General features: G+C 40.3%; 2 protein-coding genes across 3 annotated transcripts in view; one reads left to right on the top strand and one right to left on the bottom strand.

Moving 5' to 3' along the window:
• The window catches only part of zcchc4 (zinc finger, CCHC domain containing 4), a 93,392-nt gene that overhangs the window by 37,082 nt on the left and 30,455 nt on the right, over positions 1-25,855 (top strand). The window lies entirely within an intron of this gene.
• On the bottom strand, positions 1,104-25,277 carry LOC132815837 (zinc-binding protein A33-like). Of its 2 annotated transcripts, XM_060825143.1 has the most exons (7): positions 24,886-25,277; positions 12,788-12,883; positions 12,365-12,640; positions 10,799-10,821; positions 8,061-8,221; positions 5,400-5,533; positions 2,612-2,698 (listed from the first exon to the last, which is right to left on the bottom strand). In XM_060825143.1, exons 1-6 carry the CDS (start codon positions 25,123-25,125, stop codon positions 5,400-5,402), a joined length of 930 nt encoding a protein of 309 aa, XP_060681126.1. In that variant the 5' UTR covers positions 25,126-25,277; the 3' UTR covers positions 2,612-2,698. The 2 variants fall into 2 exon arrangements, with proteins under 2 accessions (XP_060681118.1, XP_060681126.1); XM_060825135.1 differs by lacking the exon at positions 8,061-8,221 and having other exon boundaries at positions 1,104-2,698; positions 24,886-25,267.

Raw genomic sequence — 25,855 nt, 5'->3', positions numbered from 1 at the left:
AACTGTTGCAAGAAATTTAAATGATCAGCTCAGAAAGGAGAATTATGACATTTATCTTGAGCTTAGGCTGGATCTGACTGGGTTATAACTCATGCATTTCTTCTGTGTCACCTGCTGAAGTTTGTATATATAGTGTTTTTCTTTAGGTGGGCTTTGCTGGCAAGGCCAGCATTCAGTGCCCGCCTGAGCAGTTAAAAGTCAACCACATTGCTATGGACAGCAGTTTCCTTCCCTAAAGAACATTAGTTAAGCACTAATGTTTCGTCTGACAATTATCAATGATTCACAATCATTAATGGACTCTTAATTCCAGATTTTAATTGAATTCAAATCCAAATATCTAACCCGAATCCTCAGATTATTATATAGAGCATAGAACATTACAGTGCAGTACAGGCTCATTGGCCTTTGATGTTGCGCTGACCTGTGGAACCAATCTGAAGCCCATCTAACCTACACTATTCCATTCTCATCCATATGCCTGTAATGACCTTTAAAATGCCCTTAAAGTTGGTGAGTCTAGTACTGTTGCAGGCAGTGCATTCCACGCCCCTACTACTCTGAGTAAAGAAACTAGCTCTGTCTTCTGTCCTATATCTACCAGCCCTCAATTTAAAGCTGTGTCCCCTCATGCTAGCCATTGCCATCCGAGGAAAAACGCTCTCACTGTCCGCCCTAGCTAACCCTCTGATTATCTTATATATCCCAATAAAGTCACCTCTCAACCTTCTTCTCCCTAACAAAAACAGCCTCCGGTCCCTCAGCCTTTCCTCGTAAGACCTTTCCTCCATACCAGGCAACATCCTCGTAAATCTCCTCTTCACCCTTTCCAAAGCTTCCATAATTTGAAAAATCTGTCAAATTGTGAATAGCGAACTTGAGATTTTTTGTCCTATGGTGCAACAATTAGATGCAAGGACAACATTTATACTGCTGTGACAATATCAAATTCTAAATTTTTCATTCCTGTTTCATTGTACAAAACGAAATAATTCAGTTGTTTGCTTTGTTATCTTTACTATGTAAAACTGCAAAGAAATAAGTTGTACTACATAGCTTAGGTACTGTTCTTTTGTATTATCTAAATACAAAGTTGATCAAAATTTATCAATACATCATACTGAGTTTATTAGAGACACAAAATCGTGCAGCAGAATTTAACAAACACATTTTAACTAGGGCAGCAATTGTTTTTACATAATGTCTGTTAACAGCTCTGGATTATATCAAGTGTATTTGTTTAGGTTTGCAAGTTGCATTAGTGTTTCTCGATGAGAGAACTCATTCGGCTTTATTTTTCTTGTTTAATAAATATTGGCAAATGAAAGAAATTGAGCAAAATTCAGAGAACATTAAAATTAAAGCCAAGCTAAGTAAGGCACTGAATTCCAAAGTAAGACTATGAAGTTAACCTGAAGCTAGAAGTCACAAAGTTACTAAACTCCGTCCATGTCTAGGTGGACATGAAAAAAAGGAGTGCCTCGGGTGAAGCCAAGGGATCTTTAGAACCATCAAACATGAGGAGAGGCTAAAACAAGAAAAACACATGTTTTAAACTCTGGCCGTTTAAACATCAAATTTATTTATGCTTTGAACAAGCTTTAAAACAAAATATTTGTTTTTGATATGTATTTGAGATCTTTTCAAGCATTAATCGTAAAGAATTGATGCAATATTAAAATAAATAAGCCCCAATTTCATGTGACCTTAAAACCTATACAATAAGATGCTTGCAGCAAATAAGTCAAAGGATTGCAATTTACAGAAATTTCACTGAATATTTATTAAATTATAGCTATCAAAAAGCAAAATAATGATGTAACGGGAACTGACTTTTTTCAAAAAGTGTTCATTCAACAAAGGGAAGGTATTGATTGATCACTTGTTTTTACGGGTATATGAAAAGAGTCTATGGAACACTGGTTAAATTGGTAAGTAGGAGGCAGAAATCTGTATTGCTGCATTCTGTGAATAAATTTGCAGCTAAAACATTCGGTATAGTTTCATACTTAATCAGACTTGGCTCCATTTAGCAGGGGTTACTACAAACATTACAGTATTGTACACTTTGTTGGAGCAGTAATATACCTGGCCATACCTGCTTTTTAAATTTCTAGTTTGCATATCTCCAACTTATCAGAGCAGGTAGGACCAGCAACAAATGGAAAAAGATGAAAAGCAGGATAGATTGGCTCAGTAAAATGATGGTGCATTCTGTCAAAAAGACTTGATGTGATGTTGGAGAATTCTTGAATCAACTTCATGCTGTTCGCATTGTAAAATGCAGCAAGTCCTTTCTCATAGTCAATGTACACTCCCACCTTTTCCAACTTATAGGGCTTCATATTACAGTTGACATTTCTATCATTATGCCAAGCTAAAAGTTGGTTAGCCTTTAGTTCAATGCACCACGACTGTCGGTTTCTTCCCAACTTTGTGGACTTGTGCTTCCCTTTCCGATCGATGGATCCATACGCAATTCCAACACACCATTGTGCAGAAGACTTGACGTCCACCTCCCAGTAATGTTTTCCTCTCATCAGACCTTTGGCAGCTAAGATATTACAGACTTTATCAAATCGCAGAGGGCTCTCAGGAACATTTAGTGACTCTGTAGTTACAGACATGCAGGTTAGGTCCTTTGAAACTAGCACATTTTTATGCGCTGATGCAGTGTCAAGGAATACTGGTGAGTATTCTAGGGATGCAGAAAAGAAGTTACAGTCAGCATTTCCAGCAAGAGCAGCTACCTGGTAAATTGATTAAAAATCAGTCAAATAACAAGTACAATGTGACCATTCTGAAAAAATAAGTACATTGGTGGTCATTGTTCTTTCACTCCATGTTTCAGTGTCAGTTAATGTGAATTGTTTGTAGATTTAAAGTTGAAGTAAATAATATTCTCCACCTTACAATCTGCTTTGACAAAAACTAATTCCATTTTTTGCATGCACAATCAAACTAATGTTTGACAGTTGTGTTAAAATGAATCTTTAATACTTTGGTTCTAGAAAAGGGAGTTTTGATGTCAGCACAACTGCAAAGTGTGAGAGACAGGTCAGTTCCATGCCCTGAATGGAAAGTAGACTCCCCATCAAAGTTGTATTTGAAATGGTTTGGCCGTGCCCTATTAATGTTTTATTTTAAGTTATCTTTCCTTTATAAATGACAATTTGTAACAGCATAAAAAGTTATAATTGTGAAATAGTTTTTTTGACCTGAAATATGTTATTGCTTAAAGATCAGCTATCGCATTATCTGTTATTTTTGCTGTACCTAGGTAAATGTGACAATAATAAATCAGAAAAACACAGAATTGTGTAATTATCCTTTTGAACTTTTTTTTATTCACTTTTGGAATGTAGGCATGACTGGCATTTATTGTCTGTCCCTCATTGCTCTTGGGAGGATGGTTGTGAACTGCTGTTATTCATGTGATATGATATATATGGTTCAGTGGTCTTTAAAGGGTCACTTATTCCACAGATTGCTAATTGATTAAGTAATTTTCCACCTCACGTACTCTTTTCATTATTTTGAAACTGTACCCTTGCTGCTGAATCCTGCATTCCAAAGAATGATTTACCGTGACCAATTTCATCAAATCCTCTTCCTAATCTTAAAACTTTGGCCAGTCTACTTAGAAAAAGGTAAAGGATGGTTCACTGACAGAGTCATAGAAATATACAAGCACAGAAACAGACTCCTCACTCCAATCTGTCAATGCCAACCAGATATCCTAAATAAATCTAGTTCCATTTGCCAATACTTGGTCCATATCCCTCCAAACTCTTCCTATTCATACACCCACCCAGATGCCGGTTAAACGCTGTAATTGTACCAGTGTCCACCACCTCCTGTGGCAGCACATTCCATATAAGCACCACCTTCTGCGTGGAAAAAGTTGTCCCTTAGATCCCTTTCAAATCTTTTCCATCTCACCTTAAACTTATGCCCTCTAGTTTTAGACTCCCCCACCCTACATTGTCTATTTACCTTATCAATGCCCCTCATGATTTCGTAAGCCTGTATAAGGTTACCCCTCAGCCTCCAACGTTCCAACTAAAAAAGCCATAGTCTATTCAGCCTCACCCTATAGCTCAAGCCCTCCAAACCTGGCGACATCCTTGTAAATCTTTTCTGAACCTTTCAAGATTCACAATATCCTTTCTAGAGCAGGGAGACCAGATTTGCCTGCAGTATTCCAAAAGTGACTGAACTAATGTCCTGTGTAACACAACATGTCCTCCCAACTCCTATACTCAATGCACTGACCGATAATGGCAAGCATTTCAAATGCATTCTTCATGATCCTATCTTCCTGTCTCTCCACTTTCAAGAAACTATGAACCTGCACTCCAAGGTCTCTTTATTCAGTAATACTCCCAGGACTTTACCATTACCTCAGGATTCCCTACACAAACTTGCCCACCACCGATGTCAGGCTCACTGGTCTATATTTCCCTGACTTTTCCTTACCACCTATTTTAAATTGTGGCACCACATTAGCCAATCTCCAAAATTCTGGCACCTTGCCTGTAGCCGTCGATGATACAAGTACCTCAGCAAGGGGCCCAGGAATCACTTTGCCAGCTTCCCACAGAGTTCTACGGTACACCTGATCAGGTCCTGGAGATTTATCCACCTTTATGCATTTCAAGACATCCGGCACCACCACCTCTACAATAAGGACATTTTACAAGATGTCGCTGTGTATTTCGCTACATTCTCTGACTTCCAAATCCTTTTCCACAGTAAATACTAATGCAAAATACTCATTTAGTATCTCCCCAATCTCCTGCAGTTCCACACATAGGTGGTCTTGCTGATCTTTAAAGGGCCCTATTCTCTCCCTAGTTACCCTTTTATCCATAAGGTATTTGTAGAATCCCTTTGGATTCTCCTTTTAACCTATTTGTGAAAGCTATCTCATGTCCCCTTTTTCCCCTCCTGATTTCCTTAAGTACTCCTACTGCCTTTATAATCTTCTAAGGATTCAGTCGATCTCTGCTGTCTATATCTGACACACGCTTCCTTCTTATCCATTAAGAATACAGTGGCCCTACATGTTAATACATTAGTGTTACCATTTCTACATGTTAATTTTTCATTAATGAATAGACAAACCACATAATATCGTGAAACAGCAATTTTCTTTACATTTATTACAGAGTGCTGGAAATGCGACGGATATTCATTACTGGATTTGGCTGAATTGGCCTCAATAAAAAAAAGTTCTCCGATAAGATTTCTGGAGAATTACTTTACTTTTTCCCTGGTTTCCTTTTACTGATCAGGCTAACAAAATGTTTGAACTGAACCTTATCTACAATTTATAGGAATATAGAATAAACAAGTTGAAAAGAATGTATGAATAGTTAAGATGTGGCACACTATACCTAATAAAAATGTCTTCCTTTGCAGTTGCGAATGTACGTTGGTTGAAATGTTCCGTATGAGCTTTGATAATTTTTGAAATCTAATTTCATCAATTTTAATGGCTTGGAATTCATTCTCCGTTTTCTTTGTATAACTTGGAATAAAAAGAACATAATAGATTACAGTTGGTGATCTATCAAGCATCAAATGAAAACCATAATTATTATTAGTTTCTATTTAAACGTGTTTCATAGAACATAGAAAAGTACAGCATAGAACTAGCTCTTTGGCCCACAATGTTGTGCCGAGGTTTAATCCTCATGTAAAATATAGTAACTTAGCCTACGCACCCCTCAATTCACTGCTATCCATGTGCGTATCCAGCAGTCGCTTAAATGTCCCCAATGACTCTGCTTCCACCACTACAGCTGGTAACGTGTTCCATGCATTCACAACTCCCTGCATAAAGAACCTACCTCTGACGTCTCCTTTATGCCTTCCTCCTAATATCTTCAAACTGTGACTCCTCGTAGCAGTCAATCCTGCCCTGGGGAAAAGTTTCTGGCTATTGACTCTATCTATTCCTCTCATTATTTTGTACACTTTGATGAGGTCTCCTCTCTTCCTCCTTCTCTCCAGAAAGAAATGTCCGAATTTATTCAACCTTTCTTCATAAGACAAGCCCTCCACTCCAGGCAGCATCCTGGTAAACCTTCTTTGCACCCTCTGCAAAGCCTCTGTATCTTTCCTATAGTAGGGCAACCAGAACTGGACACAATATTCCAAGTGTGGTCTCACCAGGAACTTGTAGAGCAGCAGCAAAACCTCGCTGCTCTTAAACTCGATCCCCCTGTTAATGAAAGCCAAACCACTATATGCTTTCTTAACAACCCTATCCACTTAGGGTGGCCACATTTGCGGGATCTAATACTTGCACACCCAGATCCCTCTGTTCCTCCACGCTGCCAAGCATCCTATATTCAGCACTCGAGTTCGACATGCATCACTTCGCGTTTATCCAGGTTCAACTCCATCTGCCATTTCTCAGCCCAGCTCTGCATCCTATCCATGTCGTGCTGCAGCCTGTAGTAGCCCTTTGTACTATTGACGACACCTCCAACCTTTGTGTCCTGCAAATTTACTAACCCATCCCTCAATCTTCTCGTCCAAGTCATTTATAAAAAGTACGAAGACCAGAGGCCCAAAAACAGAGCCCTGCTGGACCCCATTCAACACAGACCTCCAGGCAGAATACTTTCCATCCACAATCCTTGTATCCCATCCTTCCTGACTTTATTACCATGGGGATCTTATTAAATGCCTTGCTGAAATCCATATACACCACATCCACTGCTCGACTGTCATTGAACTGTCTTGACACCACCTTGAAGAACTCAATAAGATTTGTGAGGCATGACCTGCCCCTCACAAAGCCATGCTGACTGCCTTTAATCACACTATGCTTTGCCAAATAGTCATAAATCCTATCCCTCAGAATTCTTTCCAAAACTTTGCTGACCACAGATGTAAGACTGACTGGTCTGTAATTGCCAGGGATTTCCCTATTACCCTTCTTGAAAAGAGGAATAACATTCGTCTCCTTCCAATCCTCCGGTACGACTCCTGTGGAGAGTGTGGAGGCAAATATCCTCGCCAGCAGCTTCGCAACCTCCTTTCTCGCTTCCCAGAGCAGCCTAGGATAAATTTGGTCTGACCTTGGGGACTTACCAATCTTAATGTTTTCCAAAATTTCTAGCACACCATCATCATCAATCTTGATCTGGTCAAGTCTGTATCCCAGCTCCTCTAAGTTTTCATTTACAACAAGTTCCCTTTCTTTGGTGAAAACCGAAGCAAAAAACTCAGTTAGGGCTTCCCCTATCTGCTCAGACTCCACACACAAGTTCCCTCCACTATCCCTGATTGGCCTTACCTTCTCCCTGATCATTCTTTAAGAATAGTTTCATTGCTTTCAGAAGCAGAGCAAAACTCCTGCCACAGTTGGCTTGTTTATTTGTTGAGCAGAAAGTATTTCCCCCGGAAGCTAGTGGGGGCTCACTACTTGAAAATGTGATGGAGGATGAGTCCCCTATCTGTCATCAAAGAAAGAAAGCTTGGGGTGTCATGACCTGAAAGGCTATAAACAAAGATTGGAAATGGAATGAGACGAGATATCTCTCTTTTTGGTCAGAGTGGACGTGATGGTCCGGTGGCAGCCTGTGTGACATAAGTTTGCTGTTTCTACCAGAATTTACAATATTAAGTGTCAAAGTGTCCACTTGTGTTTCTTAGGTTTTTCGACTTCTGTCCCAGTTTTGCTACATGTGAGTGTAAGAGAAATAAGTACTTTTAAATGGGAAATGTATTTATTTTACAAGGCATTCCAATTCTTGTTTTGTTGTTACTATGCAGAGGTTGAACCCCTCTGCTAATTAAAACCAACACACCAGAAACGTTCACCTTGCCTTGTAATCTGCTAAAAGTGCGAGTGAGGGCACTGTTTAAAGAAAAATAACAATTTATTTTCCTAACTTTAACAGTGAACATGAAACAAAAACTATTAACAAATCCAAGCTTCTTTTTCTTAACTAATCACTATCTGACCCCAACTCTACTAAAATTGCTGCTCCAATAACACAATTATTAAACATTAAATTAACTTAATCTCTCAAAGTCCGTACAGTTTCTAATGCCGTCTTTCTTCTGGTCTTCCAAACTTGCTGTTTCCTTCTGTCCTTCCAATTCTGCTGTTTCCTTCTTTTCTTCCGATTCTGCCGTCTTCTTCCTGAGTTGTCGTCTTTCTTTATTCAGTGAGTGGTTTTTGTATACAATTACTTGATACCTTGAATAGATGATGCCTTCTGAGAGATTTATTTTGTAAGCTTTGAGAACCCTTTTCAGATGAGAGGTGCTTTCATGTTCACTGGGCAGTTAGCTCTGCCTCATTTTCAAAATGCCCTTTTTTTTTATAAACCCAAGTCTCCTGTCCTCTCTTTGGTCTGATGTTGTCAATACAATAAAATTCAAATTCAATTGATTTTTGGTGTCCTGGGGATAATTTAAATTAATCGGTTAAATGCAAATCCAATTGCCTTAACATCAAAACTCAACCCCAAGCTGAATGTTACATATTATCCATTCTGAGAACCCTCTGCACCTGTCAGCCAATCACAGACACATATGTTGCCACAATCTCTCAGCTCAGAAAAGACACCTCTCTTTAAAGTGACCATGCACTCTTTCGACTTTGTAACATTTACCTTTACCACTAATGTCCACCTTTTGCTGCTAACAATAGCCAGCTTTGCTCCTGATTTTTGATATCTCTCATCTTTTAAGAAAAAAATCTGCTTAACTTTTCATCCATTTAAAATTAATTTTGAATTGACATCATGTCCTAAACTAATAAACTGTATAGATGAAATGGTTTTACCCACTTTGACCTTAAGCTCTTTCTTTTACTTCAGTGCATCCTCTGTGCATTTGGCCCTTTTTACCTATCTAGTTAGCCTGATCTATTTCTGTTTTTGACTCTTTATCATTTCCAATTATATCATACTGTGACCCTCCCAGCAGAGCACGTCTTCAATTGGTTAAGCAGCTTGATAACTGTTATGAGCCGAAAAATGTGTTGCTGGAAAAGCTCAGCAGGTCAGGCAGCATCAAAGGAGCAGGAGAATCGGTGTTTCGGGCATAAGCCCTTCTTCAGGAATCAACTGTTATAATACAACTGATGTGACATATATCTGTATAAAGCTTATAAGTAGATGCAATGCATGGCAGATGCTAGAACTCATTTTTGTAGTTAGGGACAATGCTTTCATCTTCCAAGACACTCAGAATTTACTGGATAATCTCCACTCTGTCAAATATTACTGCTGCAAGAAATTTCTGTGTTGCAGTCATCTTTAGATCTCCCAGCACTTGTTGTCACAACTACTGTCAAATTAACAGCAGATTCAAGAGTCTGCATTGAGATGGTTAAAAGCAGTTAAATTCAGATGTTACTGTCAGTACATTTACACTTATTCATGGGGACCACTGTTGAAATCTCTCCAGAGTACAATAAAATGTTGTTTGGTAGTTCAGAATTTGAGTGATGTGGGAATTTGAATTTGCACCTGGGTTTGATTCCAGCCTTGAGTGACTGTGTCTGTGTGGAGCTTGCATGTCTATATGGGTATCTGCTGGGTGCTCAGTTTCCTCCCACAGTCAAAGATGTGCAGATGAGGTGAATTGGCCATGCTAAATTGACTGTGGTGTCTAGGGATGTGTAGGCTAAGTGGATTAGTCATGATAAAAATGTGGGATTACAGGGCTGAGGTAGGGGCCTGGGTCTGGATGGATTACTCTTTAGTGGATCGGTGCAAACTTGAAGGCCGAATGGCTTCTTTTAGCATTGTAGGAATTCTTTGATTGGGACAATTTGCAATAAGTTAATGGGAAAGCAACATTTATACCCTCATAAAGGGAAAAAAAAACAAAAATTTTACTGTAAATTATTGTGTGTCCTTGCAAATTGTCCTGATGTGAGCAAGACATAAAGCTTTGACAAAATGTTCTGTTTCTTTCAGCAATATTAAAATTAAAAATCACTGCACTGAGGGGAGCGTTTTCATTTAGACCATTAGCTATGCTCTGAAGAGTTACACAGTTATGTCTGATGTAAATGGGTTTTAAATTACATACTAAACAATCTCATTGCCCCTGTAAACCTGATTTTATATTTAGAGAATATCAAATTTCTGCCCCATGAAAAAAATCATTTTGATTTTAATTTAAAAAGTTTGCTTATGGTATTTTAACTTCTAACTTAACTTGATGTGTAGGTACCTATTATTTATTTCATTCGGTACACTTTTAATTAAAAGTGAAAAATCCAATTTTTTTTTACTCCTGGTGTGAAAATACTACCTTGTTTGATGACATCGCTGCTACTGGCTGTCTAGAAATTCCTGTGATTGGGTGTCAGATTCAAACTGGTGGGAATATCCGGAACAGAGATTGCTGGATCTTTCTGGGCAGGGTTTCCTTGTGGTCAGTGGTGAGTGGTGCTGCTTGGGTGCTACTTTGCTGCTGGCAGTGAGATCAAGACCATTGATTATTGCAGAAATACTACAAGTGGAATGCAATGCTGTGTTTAAAAATATAATGAGAAAGTGAGGTCTGCAGATGCTGGAGATCAGAATATAATGTTAATCAGCACAGGTTGAAATGTGTCATGAGATTTGCAAACAGACTGACTAAAAATAATTAATAACTGTTACAGCATCAATTACAGGCCTAGCAGATACTGCTCACAATTCTGTGATCGATATTGATAACTTATGTTCCCAGATGATGCTGAACTAGAAATTGCAAAATTAACAGATAATTCAATCAGTTACATTAGAAAACCAGGCTACATGTGGCTTCTTACCTATAGTCACTAAGTTTGATATCCTGCAAAGAAAGGACAAAAATATGTTAGTAGAAATGTTGAAATACACTTTTACAACAAGCAATCTTTCACATGCTTTATTTTTACCTCTGGGTGATTATATAGACCAGGCCTTGTCAAAACATATTAAGGAGCTAGGGTCTAGGCTAACTTTTATCTTATTTAAAGGCAAGTGTGAGGCGCTGTATTCCAGATGTAATTTAATTGGTCAAACTACTAGGTCTTAAGCAACACACACTTTGTATTCTTACATCACAGTTAAAACAAACATAAGAAAAATTGGCATAACTTCAACTCTGTTGAAATACTGAACAAAATAGCACTTTACTTAACTACTATTCATCAACTGTTCCAATATTGCAGCATCCCTTGGCAAAGGCACAGTTAGCAAAATAGCTTTCCCTCACTTGCTGTCTCCTCCAGTCCGGGAGAAAGGAACACCGACACATTGAACCTAGCAGTAGAGAGAGGGCTCGAGCTTTTGCAGTAGGAGAGAGGGAGGTGTATCTAGCAGCTTCAACTCCAAAAACCTCATCTTCAACAACTGTCAGCAAAAATTAAAACACTGGGTCTGTGTCAGTCTGACTGCACCCACTCATGCTTCTTTTGTATATTTGTAAAAAAAATCCCAAAACTATTTGCTCTGCTTTCTGTGGAGCAGCCATCTTAACCACAGGTTTACAACATTCCTCTTCAAGAGAAACAGGACAAAACAACTCCTCCTTAAAGGCACGTATCGTCACAGCGAAAACATTGATTGGAGAGAATGACCAGAATGAGTTTAGGGAAGAACAGCTCTGTTCAGTAGCCTTCTATTATGAAGGGATGAAATTTGTCAATGTTGAAAGGTATGATGATGGCCCAGATCCCGTCCCAAATGTCTTGATTTTCTGTCCCATCTTCGGTTGTGAAAGTGAGCATTCAGCACAGAGTGGGAAATGCTTCTATAGTAATCTGTTGGGAATGTAGAAAGGTGTTTAAGGTGTAGTGGAAGGGTTGTGTGAACTGGCTAATACTGAAATCTACCAGAAATCATCTTCTGGAGTTCAAGGAACAGGGGACTGGGAACCCATTTACTTGGTTAGCTTGGTTAATTGTCAATACTGAAGTTATGAGGATGGTGTGGGTAATAGACACAAGTGTTTGATTAGTCATGATTGAGCCTGCCCTGCCATTTAATACAATGTGCTGAATGGTTTACTTCTGTTCCTATGTTTAGTAAAAATGAGAATAACATATTGTCACATAGGAATAGTTTGTATTCAATTTGTTTTATTGTGTTCAACTTCTATAGTCAACACCAAGAATTGCTTATGTGTGTTTTTTTAATTACCTGGGTAAGTGTATAATTTACTTTGACTGAAAGATTGCATGTCTTTGTTCGATGTGAAAATTAGCTGTCACTGGTATTTGTGCTGTTTGACCTTCAGTTTAACGTAGTTTCTTATTTAGTCATTGCAATAACTGATAAAATATTAAATTGCTAACACAATTCAGTAAATGGATTGAGGAATGCACAACAAAAACAGTAAAAATGGGACCTACTGTAGCTTGACTTGATTGCAATTTGCTTTCTTCTTGAGGTTGATTTGAATGAACTTTGCTTTCTTCTTGGTTCAGGACTTTCTGCGTTGCTTTGATGGATTTGTTTATTTGATCTAAGTTGTTAGTCCACTCTTTGATGATCTTTTGGAGTTTTCCCAAAGCAACCCTTTTTTCAATGTCAATGAGTTCCAGCGAAACTTTCTCATCACTGTTCAAGATTTTTCTTATCGTTTCATATTGTTTGGAAATCTGTTGTTTGAGGTTTTCTGCTGAGTTCTGCACAATTACAAGCATGAGAGAAGCAGAAAACCGAGTCATTAATATAATAGAATCAGACTTGGGAGGGTGCAATTACATGTTGTTAAAATTCTGAGATTGGCAGATTTTTTGTTTCATAAGTATGTATAATATCAGAGCTCTTACTGTAAGAACAGTATTCCTGTTCTTCAAAGATTGTATGTGCGCTTCTATTTTATCTCTTTTAGTGCAGAGATTTTGAAGAATCTGCTTTGGTGTTATCTGCAAAATAGGTAAAAAGAAAAATGATCATCAGACTGTTCAGTGTTACCTTCTTTGTGCCTGAATGTTTTGAAACAGTGGTTAATTTTACATTAATTGAGTTTAAATTGAAAGGGAGTTGTAGTAAAACTCATCAGAGGCGTCAAACGTACCAAGGCTCAAGTAAAATCAAAATACTGCAGATGCTGGAAATCTGAAATTAAAAACAGAGTGTGCTGGAGAAACTCAGCAGATCCGGTAGCATTGTTGAAGAGAGAGAAAGTCCGATAGGACTCCAACATTTTGAGACTACTTATGTGAGTAGCTCAATTTATTCAATTTCAAGTTCAAATTTACATTAACTTTACTTCTCGTTCTATTTTCATGATTTCATGAATCTTTCCATCTCATGCAGATTCACATTTAATGTTGGGTTCACCAAGGTCAGCCCATTATGATGATGCCATGCTGTATTTTACCTGCATTCTCACAGTTGTGCAGGAATGCTCAATCATTCCGCTTTGGAGATTTGAACCCATGCCATATGCATATTTTTAAAGCTCAGTGGATTTAAATGAAACACTGTGTCAAACACGGTCATGTTTTTCTAGTGATCACTGACTTAATTTTTTTGGATAAACATTCTCTCGCTCTTTCATGCTGCCAGTTTTGTATGCTGGAATTCAACTTTATGATTACTTTTAACAGCAGCTATTTGTAGAACAACATGTTTAGTCGGATTGTAGGACATAGGGGCAGAAGTAGGCCATTCAGCCCATCGTGTCTGCTCTGCCATTCATTGAGATCATGGCTGATCTGATAATCCTGAATTCGTCTTTCCTGTCTTTCCCCCGTAACTTTTGATTTTCCATTCTGGTAAAAAAAATCTTGGGAAACAAATGGTCTTGTGGTCTAGCCAATGAATCATTCACTATACCTGCCCTGCAACAGAAATGATAGACAAAATAAGTAACGTTGTCTCTACTCTAAAACAGTGGCTGCAGGGGAAACAACAAAAGGCATAACATCGGTCACATCTATGTGTTGATCGGTGTGGAGAAAACTGAAAAATCTGTGGATGCAAACAGAAATTGCTGGAAAATCTCAGTAAGTCTGGCAGCATTGGTGGAGAGAAATCAGAGCTGACGTTTGGGGTCCAGTGACCCTTCTTCAGAACTGATTGCATAACTCTGATTTCTCTTCACCGATGCTGCCAGACCTGCTGACATTTTCCAGAATTTCTATATTGATTGAAGTATAGTCGGTTCTGATATAACGTGATGGCTTCATTCTCGTGCAATCTCGTGTCATAAGAAAATCACGAACAGCTATGCCATTTAAACTAATGGGGCTGAAATCACGTAATAGACAATACAGGTAGGAAAGATTTGTGTTCTACAAAAAGTAGTCAAAATTCTTCAGTTGTATTAAAGGCAATTCATGTTGAAGAAACATGCATTATAGAAAACAGACTGTGTATTTTGGTTGATGTTGATAACTCTCAGAAGAAATGTAAGCAGGCTAAATTTCAAGTTTTCTGTGTATGTTTAAACTGTTGGACAAGAATACTGAGCTTTATTGTGTTGGCAATAATCCTTATTCATATATTCTACTTGCACTATCTAAATGTCATCCCCTGCTGACACAGCGAATTAGCAAGTTTTGAGAAGATTTGTAACTTAGGTTGAGGATCTGGATGTAGGTTTGCTCGTTGAGCTGGAAGATTCGTTTCCAGACGTTTCGTCACCCTACTAGGTAACATCTTCCTTGGGCCTTCAGATGAAGCACTGTTGATAATTCCTACTTTCTATTTATATGTTTGGGTTTCTTTGGGTTGGTGATGCGATTTCCTGTGGTGATGTCATTTCCTGTTTTTCTCAGGGGGTGGTAGATGGGGGTCTAACTCGATGTGTTTGTTGATAGAATTCCATTGGAATGCCATCCTTCTAGGAATTCTTGTGCATGTCTCTGTTTGGCTTGTCTTAGAATTAATCTCTCACCCATTTACTCTTCTCATCGTGACTGGATCTCTTAACTGTGCTCTTTTACCACCTACTTGTGTGGTCTACTGTTCCAAATTACTCTCTATGTAATGTCAACCTTGGCTTCCTAGTAGCTTCCTTGCCTCTGAAACCAGAGTCTGAGAATTCAAATTCTGCTTCACATATTCATTGCTGACACTTCAGTGTCTTCAATTAAATTAAATAAGTAATTAAATGTAGTCTTCTTTTACCCTCTCAGCTGCATATAAAGATCCAGTGATACTATTCAGAGAAGAACATGGATCCACATTCAGGTGGATCTTTGCATCTAGCTGAGGGGGTAAATGATGACTCAGTTTAATTACTTATTTAATTTCCTGGTCACTGTTTATATGGTAACCAACACCATTAAATTCCACAGATTTTCCCTAATATTTTAGAAGAGTCATTTAAGTGTTTCATACTTCTAAATCGTGAGCAACTTGAAGCTGATGTTTTCAGTAATCGTCATGTGATTTGAAAATGCTGTCGTGTTTTTATCATTTGAGTTGCTATTCACAGTGCTGCTACACAAGCACAGACTCTTTACTTGTTCAGTAGGATTTGTGATTTGCAGTGTAATAATAAAAGACCTTTCTTGTAATGTGTTTTTCATTGAATGAATGATTTCTTGAATTACAGTCATTGTTGTTCAGTCAGTAAACATGGCCCTCAATTTACGTGAAACGAGTAAAGATGATAAATAACTAGATAATTTATTTTCACTGGTATTGTTCGATAGGATAGCAAGATATATTGATCATTCCTTTTCATATAATGCCTTGGGTTTTTGCATACATCTGAAACATATTTTTGTCTCATTGGAAAATCACTACTTGCAATAATGCAACAGTTCCTCAGTCTGTAAGTGCTCAAATCCAAAAATCCAAGCCTTGAACTTGCACCCTGTGAATTCTGAAATGTAAGTATTAAGAGCTATTTAGGTGATGCCAACCTCTGGTTAGTCAGAAAAAAATTGCAAACTGTGCCAGTAACTGATGACGTATGTTTAACTGACTTTTAAGAAGACTGAACGTTTTCCAAAGTTGTCTGTATTTATAATTTGGCTTCAAAGCTGCAGTAAAACTAACAAGATTGGGTTGGCATCTTCAAAAGAAGAGCAGATTCACAGCTAAACGCAAGCATCTAAAGGTTGTGGTCCAAGTTCTGTGGCTCTGACATAGCTTGATGAAAATGATGAATTAACCTCTTCAGCATTAGCAATAAAAATTCCAACATTCAATTTTTTTCAGAGTGTTATTGATGTTAAAAAGGTTAGATGTCAAAATTAAAGTTGGGGCGGCATGGTGGCTCAGTAGTTAGCACTGCTGCCTCACAGCACCAGGGTCCCAGGTTCAATCTCAGCTTCGGGCGACTGTGTGGAGTTTGCACCTTCTCCCTGTGTCTACGTGTGTTTCCTCCGGGTGCTCTGGTTTCCTCTCTCAGTCCAAAGATATGCAAGTCAGGTGAATTGGCCATGCTAAATTGCCCATAGAGTTGGGTGCATTAGTCAGGGGTTAATATGGGGAATGGGCCTGGGTGGGTTACTCTCCAGAGAGTCGGTGTGGACTTGTTGCGTCAAAGGGCCTGTTTCCACACTGTAAGGAATGTAATCTAATCTAAAAAGTTATTTATTTTTCTATCCACACACCCACTTCATTGCGCTCGCTCGCTCTCTTTCTCTCTCTCCCTCTCTTTTTCTTTCTCGCTCTCTCTCTCTCTCTCTCTCTCTCCAATTGATTTTTGTTGAATTAACCCATTCTAATTTAAACCTTCTCCTTAGCCCTATGCTGATTGGTTAAGGAAATGCAAGGTCACTTAACTTGTTCACACAGGTAGTTACCTAGATTTCCCTCACTGCTAGTAGATAAGATGGTTCTTCCAGCAACTTGCCATGGAAAGAAATGTAAAAAGGTAACTATCCAAGGGCAAGTTTCACTAACAATGGGTAATGGGGCAGCAGTGGTTAGCACTGTGGCCTCTCAGCGCTAGGGACCCGGGTTCAATTTCCGCTTCGGGCAACTGTGTGGAGTTTACACATTCTCCCCGTGTCTGCATGGGTTTCCTCCGGGTGCTCCGGTTTCCTCCCATAGTCCAAAGATGTGCAGGTTAGGTGAATTGGCCATTCTAAATTGCCCATAATGTTAAGTGCAGGGGTAAATATAGGGGAATGGGTATGGGTGGGTTGCTCTTTGGAGGGTCAGTGTGGACTTGTTGGGTTGAAGGGTCTGTTTCCAACTGTAATAATCTAATCTAAAATGTTAAGTTCTTTGCTCTGGCAGTTTTGGCTTACTCTTATTCCAGGGTATGACAGTGTGATTATTAGAGATCATGTCTTCGTTCCAACCATCAGTTCCTTCATCTAGACCTTACCTACATCATTAGGTTAGAATTCACTGCTCATTTCACTTGCGACTCCTTGCGTTATGAAGCAGTCTGTGCTTGCAGGCAGCAAGATGTGGATGACTGATTTGGCAAAATTTGGCTGGTAACAGATAGATACCAGACCATAGCCATCTTTGACGAGAGAATCTGGATAATTCCCCTTGACATTGAATTATGCTACTATGGTTGATACCCTGAGATCAACAATTTTCAGAGTCTGGCGTCACCATTGATCAGAAAATAAACTAGACTTTCTATATAAATGCTACAGCCACTATAGGAAGGATGTTATTACAATGGAGTGGGTTCAGAAAAAAATTACCAGGATATTGCCAGAAGTGTATGGTTTGAGTTGTAAGGAGAGGCTGGATATGCTGGGGTGTGTAGGATGTTTCTTCTACTGGAGTGTAGGATGTTGAAGAACGACCTTGTAGAGGTTTATAAAATCATGATAGGCATAGGTAAGGTGAAAAGCAAAGTCCTTTTCCCTAGAGTGAGAGATTTCAAAATTAGCGGACATATTTTTAAGGTGGGAGGAGAAAATTTAAAAGGCAGTAGAGGGTGGTTCATATGTGGAATGAATTGTCTGAGAATGTGGTACAATTACAGTATTCAAAAGACATTCGGAAAGGTGTAGGAATAGGAACGGTTTAGAGGAATGTGGGCCGAATGCTGGAAAGTGGGATTAGAGCAGTTTAGGATGGACGAGTTGTACCGAAAGCTCTGTTTGCATGCTGTGTGAGCCTGACTCTATAATAGATCACAGAGTAATTTACAGTTAATGATTCATCCTCCCCCATGCTTTTTGTGGCAAGCACATAGCTGGACAATTTTCCATATTGCTGTGTAATGTCAGTATTGTAGCGACACTTTAACAACTTGGCTGGGGCATGGCTGGTTCTGAAAGACAAGTCTTCAGTGTTGTTGCTGAATATTGTCATGGCCGATAGTCTTTGGAGTTTCCAGTGGTATTTCTTGATCTCATGGAATGAATTGAATTAACTGGGAGGAGGCTAGAATGGATCATCCACTTTGTACTTCTGGTCGAGGACTGTTACAAATTGTTCAGTCTTGCCTATTACATTGATATGCTGATCTCTTACCATCGAGGATGTGGATGTTTGTGGAGTCTCCTGGTAAAGTGAGTTTTTAATTGTCCACCACCATTCACGTCTGGATGTAGCAGGACTGCAGAGTTTTGATCTAATCTGTTGGTTATGGAATTGCATAGCCCTGCCTGTCACTTGTTGCTTCTGCTGTTTGGTATGCCAGTAGCTCTGTTTTGATGCTTCACCAGGTTGACAACTCATTTATCAGTATGCCTGGTGCTGTTCCTGGCATGCCCTCTTCTTTGTTGAACCAGGGTTGACCTCCTGGCTTGATGGTAATAGTAAAATGGGAGATATGTCAGGCCATGAGGTTGCAGATTATGTTGGAGTACAGTTCTGCTGTTGGCCTACAGTGCCTCCTCGATGCCCAATTTTGACTTACTAGATCTGTTTGAAAATGTTTAGCACAGTGATAGGTATCCTAGAAATGAAGACAAAACTTTGTCTCAACGAGGACTGTGCGGTAGTCGCTTTTAGCAGTACTGTGATGGGTAGACATATCTGCATTAGGCAGATTGGTGAGGTGTTAATTTCCCTCCTGTTAGTCTATGGCAGGAGATGACGGAACTGAGTCTAGCAATGGTGTACTCTAGCATTAGGCCAATCCAGTCAGCAGTAGTGCTGCTGATGTGCTCTTGTTGGTGGACATTGAAGTCTCTCACCAAAAGTAGATTCTGTGCTCTTGGCACCCTCTGTGTTTCTTCAAAGTGGTATTCAACAATGAAGAGCACTGATTCGTCAGCTGGAGGTGGAGTATGGGTGGTAATCAATTGGAGATTTCCTTGCTCGTATTCAACCTGTGCTATGAAATTTCATAAGATTTGGAGTCAATGTTGAACACTCCCAGGACAATTCTTTATCAACTGTATACTACTGTGCTGCCACCTTTGGTGCATCTGTCCAGTGTCAGTGTTAAGGCTTATCCAGGGATTGTGATGGTTGTGCCTGGGACTTTGGCGGTGGGGTAAGATTCTGAGAGTATGCCTCTGTTGGGGCTGTTGATTGACTAGTCTTTGTGACAACTCTTTCAATTTCGACACAAGCCTTGAGATGTTAGTAAGGAGTACTTTGCAGAATTGTCATTTCTGGTGCTTAGGTTGATATTAGCTGATCCATTTGTTTTTTTTTTGATTTTGTAGCAGTTTGATCTTGTAACAGAAAAGGAGAAGCTTACAAGATCAGGGCATTCAAGAGTCAATTATTTTGGTGAGGCAGTATTGTGGTAATTTCCCTCCTGTTGGTTCTGTCATCTCCTGCCATAGACTGAGTCTAGCAATGGTGTACTCTAGCATTAGGCCAATCCAGTCAGCAGTGGTGCTGCTGTAGTCTTGTATAGACCAGGCTAGCTAAAGATGGTAAGATTTTTACTAAAGACCATGAGTGAACTAGATGGCCAGTTAATAATAGTTCTGTGGTTATTGTTACTGAGACTAGTGTGATGATACTATGACTTGAACTTGAACATACTATGAACAAATCTATTATTTTGTTAAGTATTTTGATAGAGTTATAGTTAAGCCAATTTGTTTAATTTTATTTTGTCTGCATTTTGTCCTGTTTGTTTTTATAATAGTTTGACACAGAGGTGCTGATGCGCAACCTGTTCAAAGCCAATAAAAATATACAGCTTGTGAGGCCTTGGATTTTTTTTAAACATTGGAATTATAGAAATGACCTGAATGGGTAGGTCAAGCTCCCCCAGAACCAGGGTTTTAGTTTTAGCTTTCAGCAACAGCAGGGATCTTAATGCTGGATGTGGAAGCTCTTATTCCTCTCTCTGTTAACTGCTAAAAACTTGGGTTCTATTCCTACTGCTAGAAATGCATGTGAGAGAATCTATTTTACTGAATTTGTCTTTGTCAAGGGTGTATTTATGGGATGTTGCTATATTGGAGCAGTTAATTAGTAGAAATGAACAAATCTATTATTTTGTTAAGCATTTTGATTGAGTTATAGTTAAGCCAATTTGTTTAATTTTATTTTGTCTGTATTTTAACAGTAGTGTAAAAATCATGTGTTCTCCTTTATGTCGAGTAGTTTGACCAATCGAATTGCTTCTGGAATGCAACACAACACCTTACATTTACCTTTCAGATAAGAAAATGTTAAGGTCGAAACTAAATATATTTTGACCAACTGGCGGTTGGTTATGACACTAGCTTTTAATTCCAGATTTATTAATTTAATTTTAATTCTGCCAGCGGCTTTGGGGGAGATTTGAACAATATCCAACATGAGCCACTGGATTATTAGTCCACTAATTTTACCAATGCCCTCAATCCCACCCCACCCTCTATGGGTGAGCTGTAACAATACTTGGCCAGGACAAAGTAGTCTTGTTGATTTACATACCATCTTCACCTGTTTAGACATCAGCTCACTGTGTTACTAATGTACAATGGCTACAATGACAGCTGCTGGCTGAGTGCTTTGCAACACGTCCTCAAGGTTTCTCACTGCTACCTTTCAAACCTGGCTCCTGCAATGATCAGGGCAACAGCAAATGTGGACAATATATCAAAGGCAACTTAAGGTAAACAGAATATAACCTAACCTTTACAGCAATATCTATGTTCCCCGAATAAACTATTTTGGTATTGATATCATCATTTGAAATGAAATTTTATGTTTGCAGAATATTAATGGCAGTGCACGAAATTCTTTGGTTTACGTTTTCTTTCCTGTACCTTCCAGTGTGGCGCTGGAAAAGCACAGCAGGTCAAGCAGCATCTGTGGAGCAGGAGAATTGACGTTTTGGACATAATCACTTCCTCAGGAATGAGGCGAGTGGGCTGGGATGCTGAGAGATAAATGGGAGGGGTGTGGGGATGGGGGGACTGTAGCTGAGAACGCGATTGGTTGATAAAGGTGTTGGAGAAGGTGTTAGGTCCATGAGGGGAGTGGAGCGGAGAGATGGTAAAGGTGATGGACAGGTCAGGAGATGGATGCCAACTTGGAGGCTTGGGACTGGGATAATGTGGGGGGAGGGAAAATGAGGAAACTATTGAAATTCACATTTATCCGGTATGGTTGCAGGGTCCCAAGGTGGAATATGAGGCGTTCTTCCTCCAGGCGTCGGGTGTAACGGTTTGGCGATGGAGGTGATGGACTTGACGGACTGAGAGGGGGAGTTGAAGTATTCAGCCACGGGGTGGTGGGTTTGGCTGGTGCGGGTGTCCCAGAGATGTTCACTCAAACAATCCTGATATAGAGGAGACCACATCAGGTGCAACTGATACAGTAGATGACATTGATGGAGGTACAGGTAAATGTCTGTTAGATGTGGAAGGATCCTTTGGGGCCTTGGATGGAGGTGAGGGGAGTGGTGTGGGTGCAGGTTTTGCACTTTCTGCAGTGGCAAGGGAAGGTGCCAGGAGTGGGGTGTGGGCTGGTGGGGGGAGCATGGACCTGAGGAGGGAGTCGCGGATGGAATGGTCTCTCTGGAATGCTGATAGGGGTGGGAAGGGAAATACATCTCTAGTGGTCAGGACCATTTGTAGGTGGCGGAGGATAATGCGATATATGCGGAGGTTGGTGGGGTGGAAGGTGGAGGGACATAGTAGTAGTTTGGAGCACTGACCTCTACACCACTGAAGCCAGGCACCAACTCGGAGACATCTTCTCCTACCGCTCACTTGACCACAACCTCCCCTCCCATCACCAAACCATTGTCTCGCAGACCATCCACAACTGCATCACCTCTGGGGATCTCTCACCCCCAGCCTCCAACCTCATTGTCCATGAACCCCGCACTGCCCGGTTCTACCTCCTACCGAAGATTCACAAACATGACTGCCACGGTCGAACCATTGTCTCAGCCTGCGCCTGTCCCACTGAACTCATCTCTTTCTACCTCGACACCGTCCTGTTCACCCTTAGTCCAGGAACTCCCCATCTACGTTCGGGACACCATCCATGCTCTTCACCAATCCAAGATTTTCATTTCCCCGGCCCCCAATTTCACCATGGAAATACAGTCTCTCAACACATCCATCCGCCATGACAAAGGCTTCCAAGCCCTCCGTTCCTTCCTCTCACACTGTCCCAACCAGTACCTTTCCATCGACACCCTCATCCGCCTGGCTGAACTGGTCCTCACCCTCAACAGTTTCTCCTTTCAATCCTGCCACTTCCTCCAAACCAAAGGGGTAGCCATGGGCACCTGCATGGGACACCAACCTCACCTGTTCCTTTGTTTTATCAATGACTCTATTGGCGCCACCTCGTGCTCCAATGAGGAGGTTGAACAGTTAATCAAATTCACCAACACCTTTCACCCCTGCTTCAAATTCACATGCACCATCTCAGACACTTCCCTCCCCACTTCCCTCCCCTTTCTGGACCTCTCCATCTCCATCTCCGGCAACCAACAAACCACAGATATCTACTACAAGCCCACCGACTCCCACAGCTACCTAGACTACACCTCCTCCCATCCTACCTCCGATAAAAACGCCATCCCTTATTCCCAATTCTGAATTCTGCCTCTGTTCACAGGATGACTAATTTCATCTCAGAAAATCCCGGATGGCCTCCTCCTTCCAAGATCACAATTTCCCTTCCCACATGGTTAATGATGCCTTCCAGCACATCTCCTCCACTTCCCGCTCCACTGCCCTAGAACCCCATTGCAGCAAGGACAGAGCCCACCTCCCCACCCCCCCGGTCCTCGCCTTCCACCCCACACCAACCTCCACATATATCGCATCACCCTCCGCCACACCGCCACCTACAAACGGACCCCACCAGCAGAGATATATTTCACTCTCTACCCCTATCAGAGACCATTCCCTCCGCGACTCCCTTGTTGGGTCCATTCCCCCACTCTTGGCACCTTCCCCTGCCACTGCAGGAAGTGCAAAACCAACACCCAAGGTCCCAAAGGATTCTTCTACATCCGACAGAAATTTACCTGTATCTCTACCAATGTCATCTACTGTATCAGTTGCACTTGATGTGGTCTCCTCTACATCGGGGAGACAGGACGCCTCCTCGCAGATTGTTTGAGAGAACATCTCTGGGACACCTGTACCAACCAACCCCACCGCCCTGGGGCTGAACAATTTAACTCCCCTTCTCACTCTGTCAAGGACATGCAGGTCCTGGGCCGCCTCCATTGCCAAACTGTTACCACCTGACACCTGGAGGAAGAACGCCTCACATTCTGCCTTGGGATCTGCATCTACACGGATAAATGTGGATTTCAACAGTTTCCTTGTTTCCACTCCCCCCACATTATCCCAGTCTCAAACCTCCAAGTTGGCACCACCCTCCTGACCTGTCCATCACCTTTCCCATCTCTCCGCTCCACCTCCTCTGACCTATCACCTTCTCCCTCACCTTCATCTACCTATCGTATTCTCAGCTACCTTTCACCCCAAACCCACCCCCCTCCCATTTATCTCTTAGCCCCCTGGCCCCCAAGCCTCATTCCTGAAGAAGGGCTTATGCCTGAAGTGTTGATTCTCCTGCTCCTCGGATGCTGCCTGCGCTGTGCTTTTCCAGCACCACATACTTGACTCTGATCTGCAGCCCTCACTTTCTCCCTGTACCTTTACAAGTATGACATGTGTAAACTTGTTATGCTGTGCGCTTGACAGTACTGTTCTGATTAGCATTTGTCTGAGTCTGGACATGCTTTTGGAAGACGTGTTTTATCTAAAAAACGGCGTATTGATCTCCTGTGGCATTGTACAGGGAATGTCAATCAGATGTAACGTTGATGTGAAGTTATAGTGATCAGGACATACATTGTATTTCAATTCTCATTTTAAGATCACAGTTCTGCTTGAAACAACACTGATAAGTAAATGTATTACTGCAGTGCTTTAAAGAAGCAGTATCATTTGTTGTAGTAGCTGTGTTGAAATGTTTTATTGTGCTGATCCCAATAGAGTTGATTACTGAGTTGTCTCCAGTGCGCTTTGCTGAAAGTGCAGGGTTCAAATGTCTCTTTCCTCCACTGTATGTTAGGTGGTTCGTGCAATTTCACCTACACGTTTGTCAGCCAACACCTTAAAGCGAGGTTCTTGTCCAAAGCAAATATTTGGTTATTTCACATTTATGCAAATTAAGGAAAATATGTAATACTAACTTTAGAAAATACAGTGTTTATACGTAGGTTTCAAGTGTAACACTGCTTTTGTATTTTAACACAGCATGTGTTTTGCATGGTGTTGTTATCAGAATTTTGTTCCTGCAATAATTTAAAAGGACACTTGCTCCCTTTTGAATTGCAAGCCTTTGGTTGACCATGTGACACAGTGAAATAAACCTCCCTAACATGTCAACACATCACTTTCACATGTAACATGATATAAGTTATGCATTTTTAAAAACATTTTCCAAAATATATTTTTTAAATGGAGATGACTCCTCTTTAGGTTTACTCTCATGGGCTTGCCTCACCTAAAGGACAGCAAAAATAGGCATTATTGACAAGCTAAAATTGAGATGCTGCTGGCTTCTTTATTGCCAAGAAAAGGGATTTTTTCGAAGGAAACCGTACCTGTAGTAATAGCTGGTCTTCACTCCTTTCAGTTGCAATCTGGGTTAGTGTTGAGGTTGTACATTCTTGCAGTTTTCTGTCATCTGAATCTTGGTGCCTGATTTGCTCTGAATGGACTAGAGACGTACTCCTGTCCTTTGGTGCAAGCGTGTTAGTATCCAGTACTGTAGTAACATTTGAACAGATAGCATGTTGCTCTTGTCCAGAGTGAGAAGGAAAAGACTGTGTGCTTTCTGCCATTGGTACAGGCTGAATGCAAGGGAATCAATAATAACCTGCAGAGTTTGAACAAAAGGTAAACAGAGCTAGCTGCTGTTGGATTCGTTCATGACGGAGGTGTGTAAGAGCAAGTCCGGACAAAACCTAGTTCTTTTTAGTGTTATCTTTCTTCAGGAGTTGTTTCTTTAATTTATCATTAGATGTTTACAGATTAAATTTGACCAGAATATCAATTGATTAACTTCATACGTGTGTATCACCTCCCTTTACCCCTTCATAAAAGTGGATTAATCCAAGTTGAACCCTTACGGTGATTGGCAGCAAGTTTGTTGGGACAAAATTCTGTGCTCTTGAAAATATGTTCAAGCATTATTACTGCAACGTCAGAGCCAAGGATGGGACAAGTTATGTTTATCTGACACACGTTAATCAACCACATTCCCCAAACATTTTCACTGTAATTATTTAACTTTTCACCGGATTATGCAGTTTAGAGGTTGTTAATCTCGTTCTGAAATAATTACATGCTTCTTAAGAATATTTACAAAATGAACATTTTAGAATATTAAACCAGATTTGAGTTGGCAATGTTTTTAAAGATTATTGCCACGTGAACAAAAGTCATTTGATAAGTCATTTGATTTTACTTTGAAAGGAGCTGGATAAATTGGTGTTTTTTCCTGAAGATCAATTTCTCCTTATTTCTTTGCCAAGTTATAAATTTAAAGGGTTTAGGAAATATGTAACTGTA

The sequence above is a fragment of the Hemiscyllium ocellatum genome, chromosome 1 (assembly GCF_020745735.1).
Source record: "Hemiscyllium ocellatum isolate sHemOce1 chromosome 1, sHemOce1.pat.X.cur, whole genome shotgun sequence".
NCBI classification, from domain to species: Eukaryota; Metazoa; Chordata; class Chondrichthyes; order Orectolobiformes; family Hemiscylliidae; genus Hemiscyllium; species Hemiscyllium ocellatum.
Note: the sequence above shows the minus strand (reverse complement) of the source record. Positions and strands in the feature narration are given on the sequence as shown.

Bases quoted from the DNA above. Each gene is read 5' to 3' on its own strand.
- LOC132815837 (XM_060825135.1), bottom strand. From the start codon at position 25,125: ATGGCAGAAAGCACACAGTCTTTTCCTTCTCACTCTGGACAAGAGCAA. The intron at 12,641-12,787 runs GTAAGAGCTCTG...GTAATTGTGCAG, and splicing joins ACAGGAATACTGTTCTTACA to AACTCAGCAGAAAACCTCAA. The intron at 10,822-12,364 runs GTAGGTCCCATT...CTTTCTTTGCAG, and splicing joins TGCAATCAAGTCAAGCTACA to GATATCAAACTTAGTGACTA.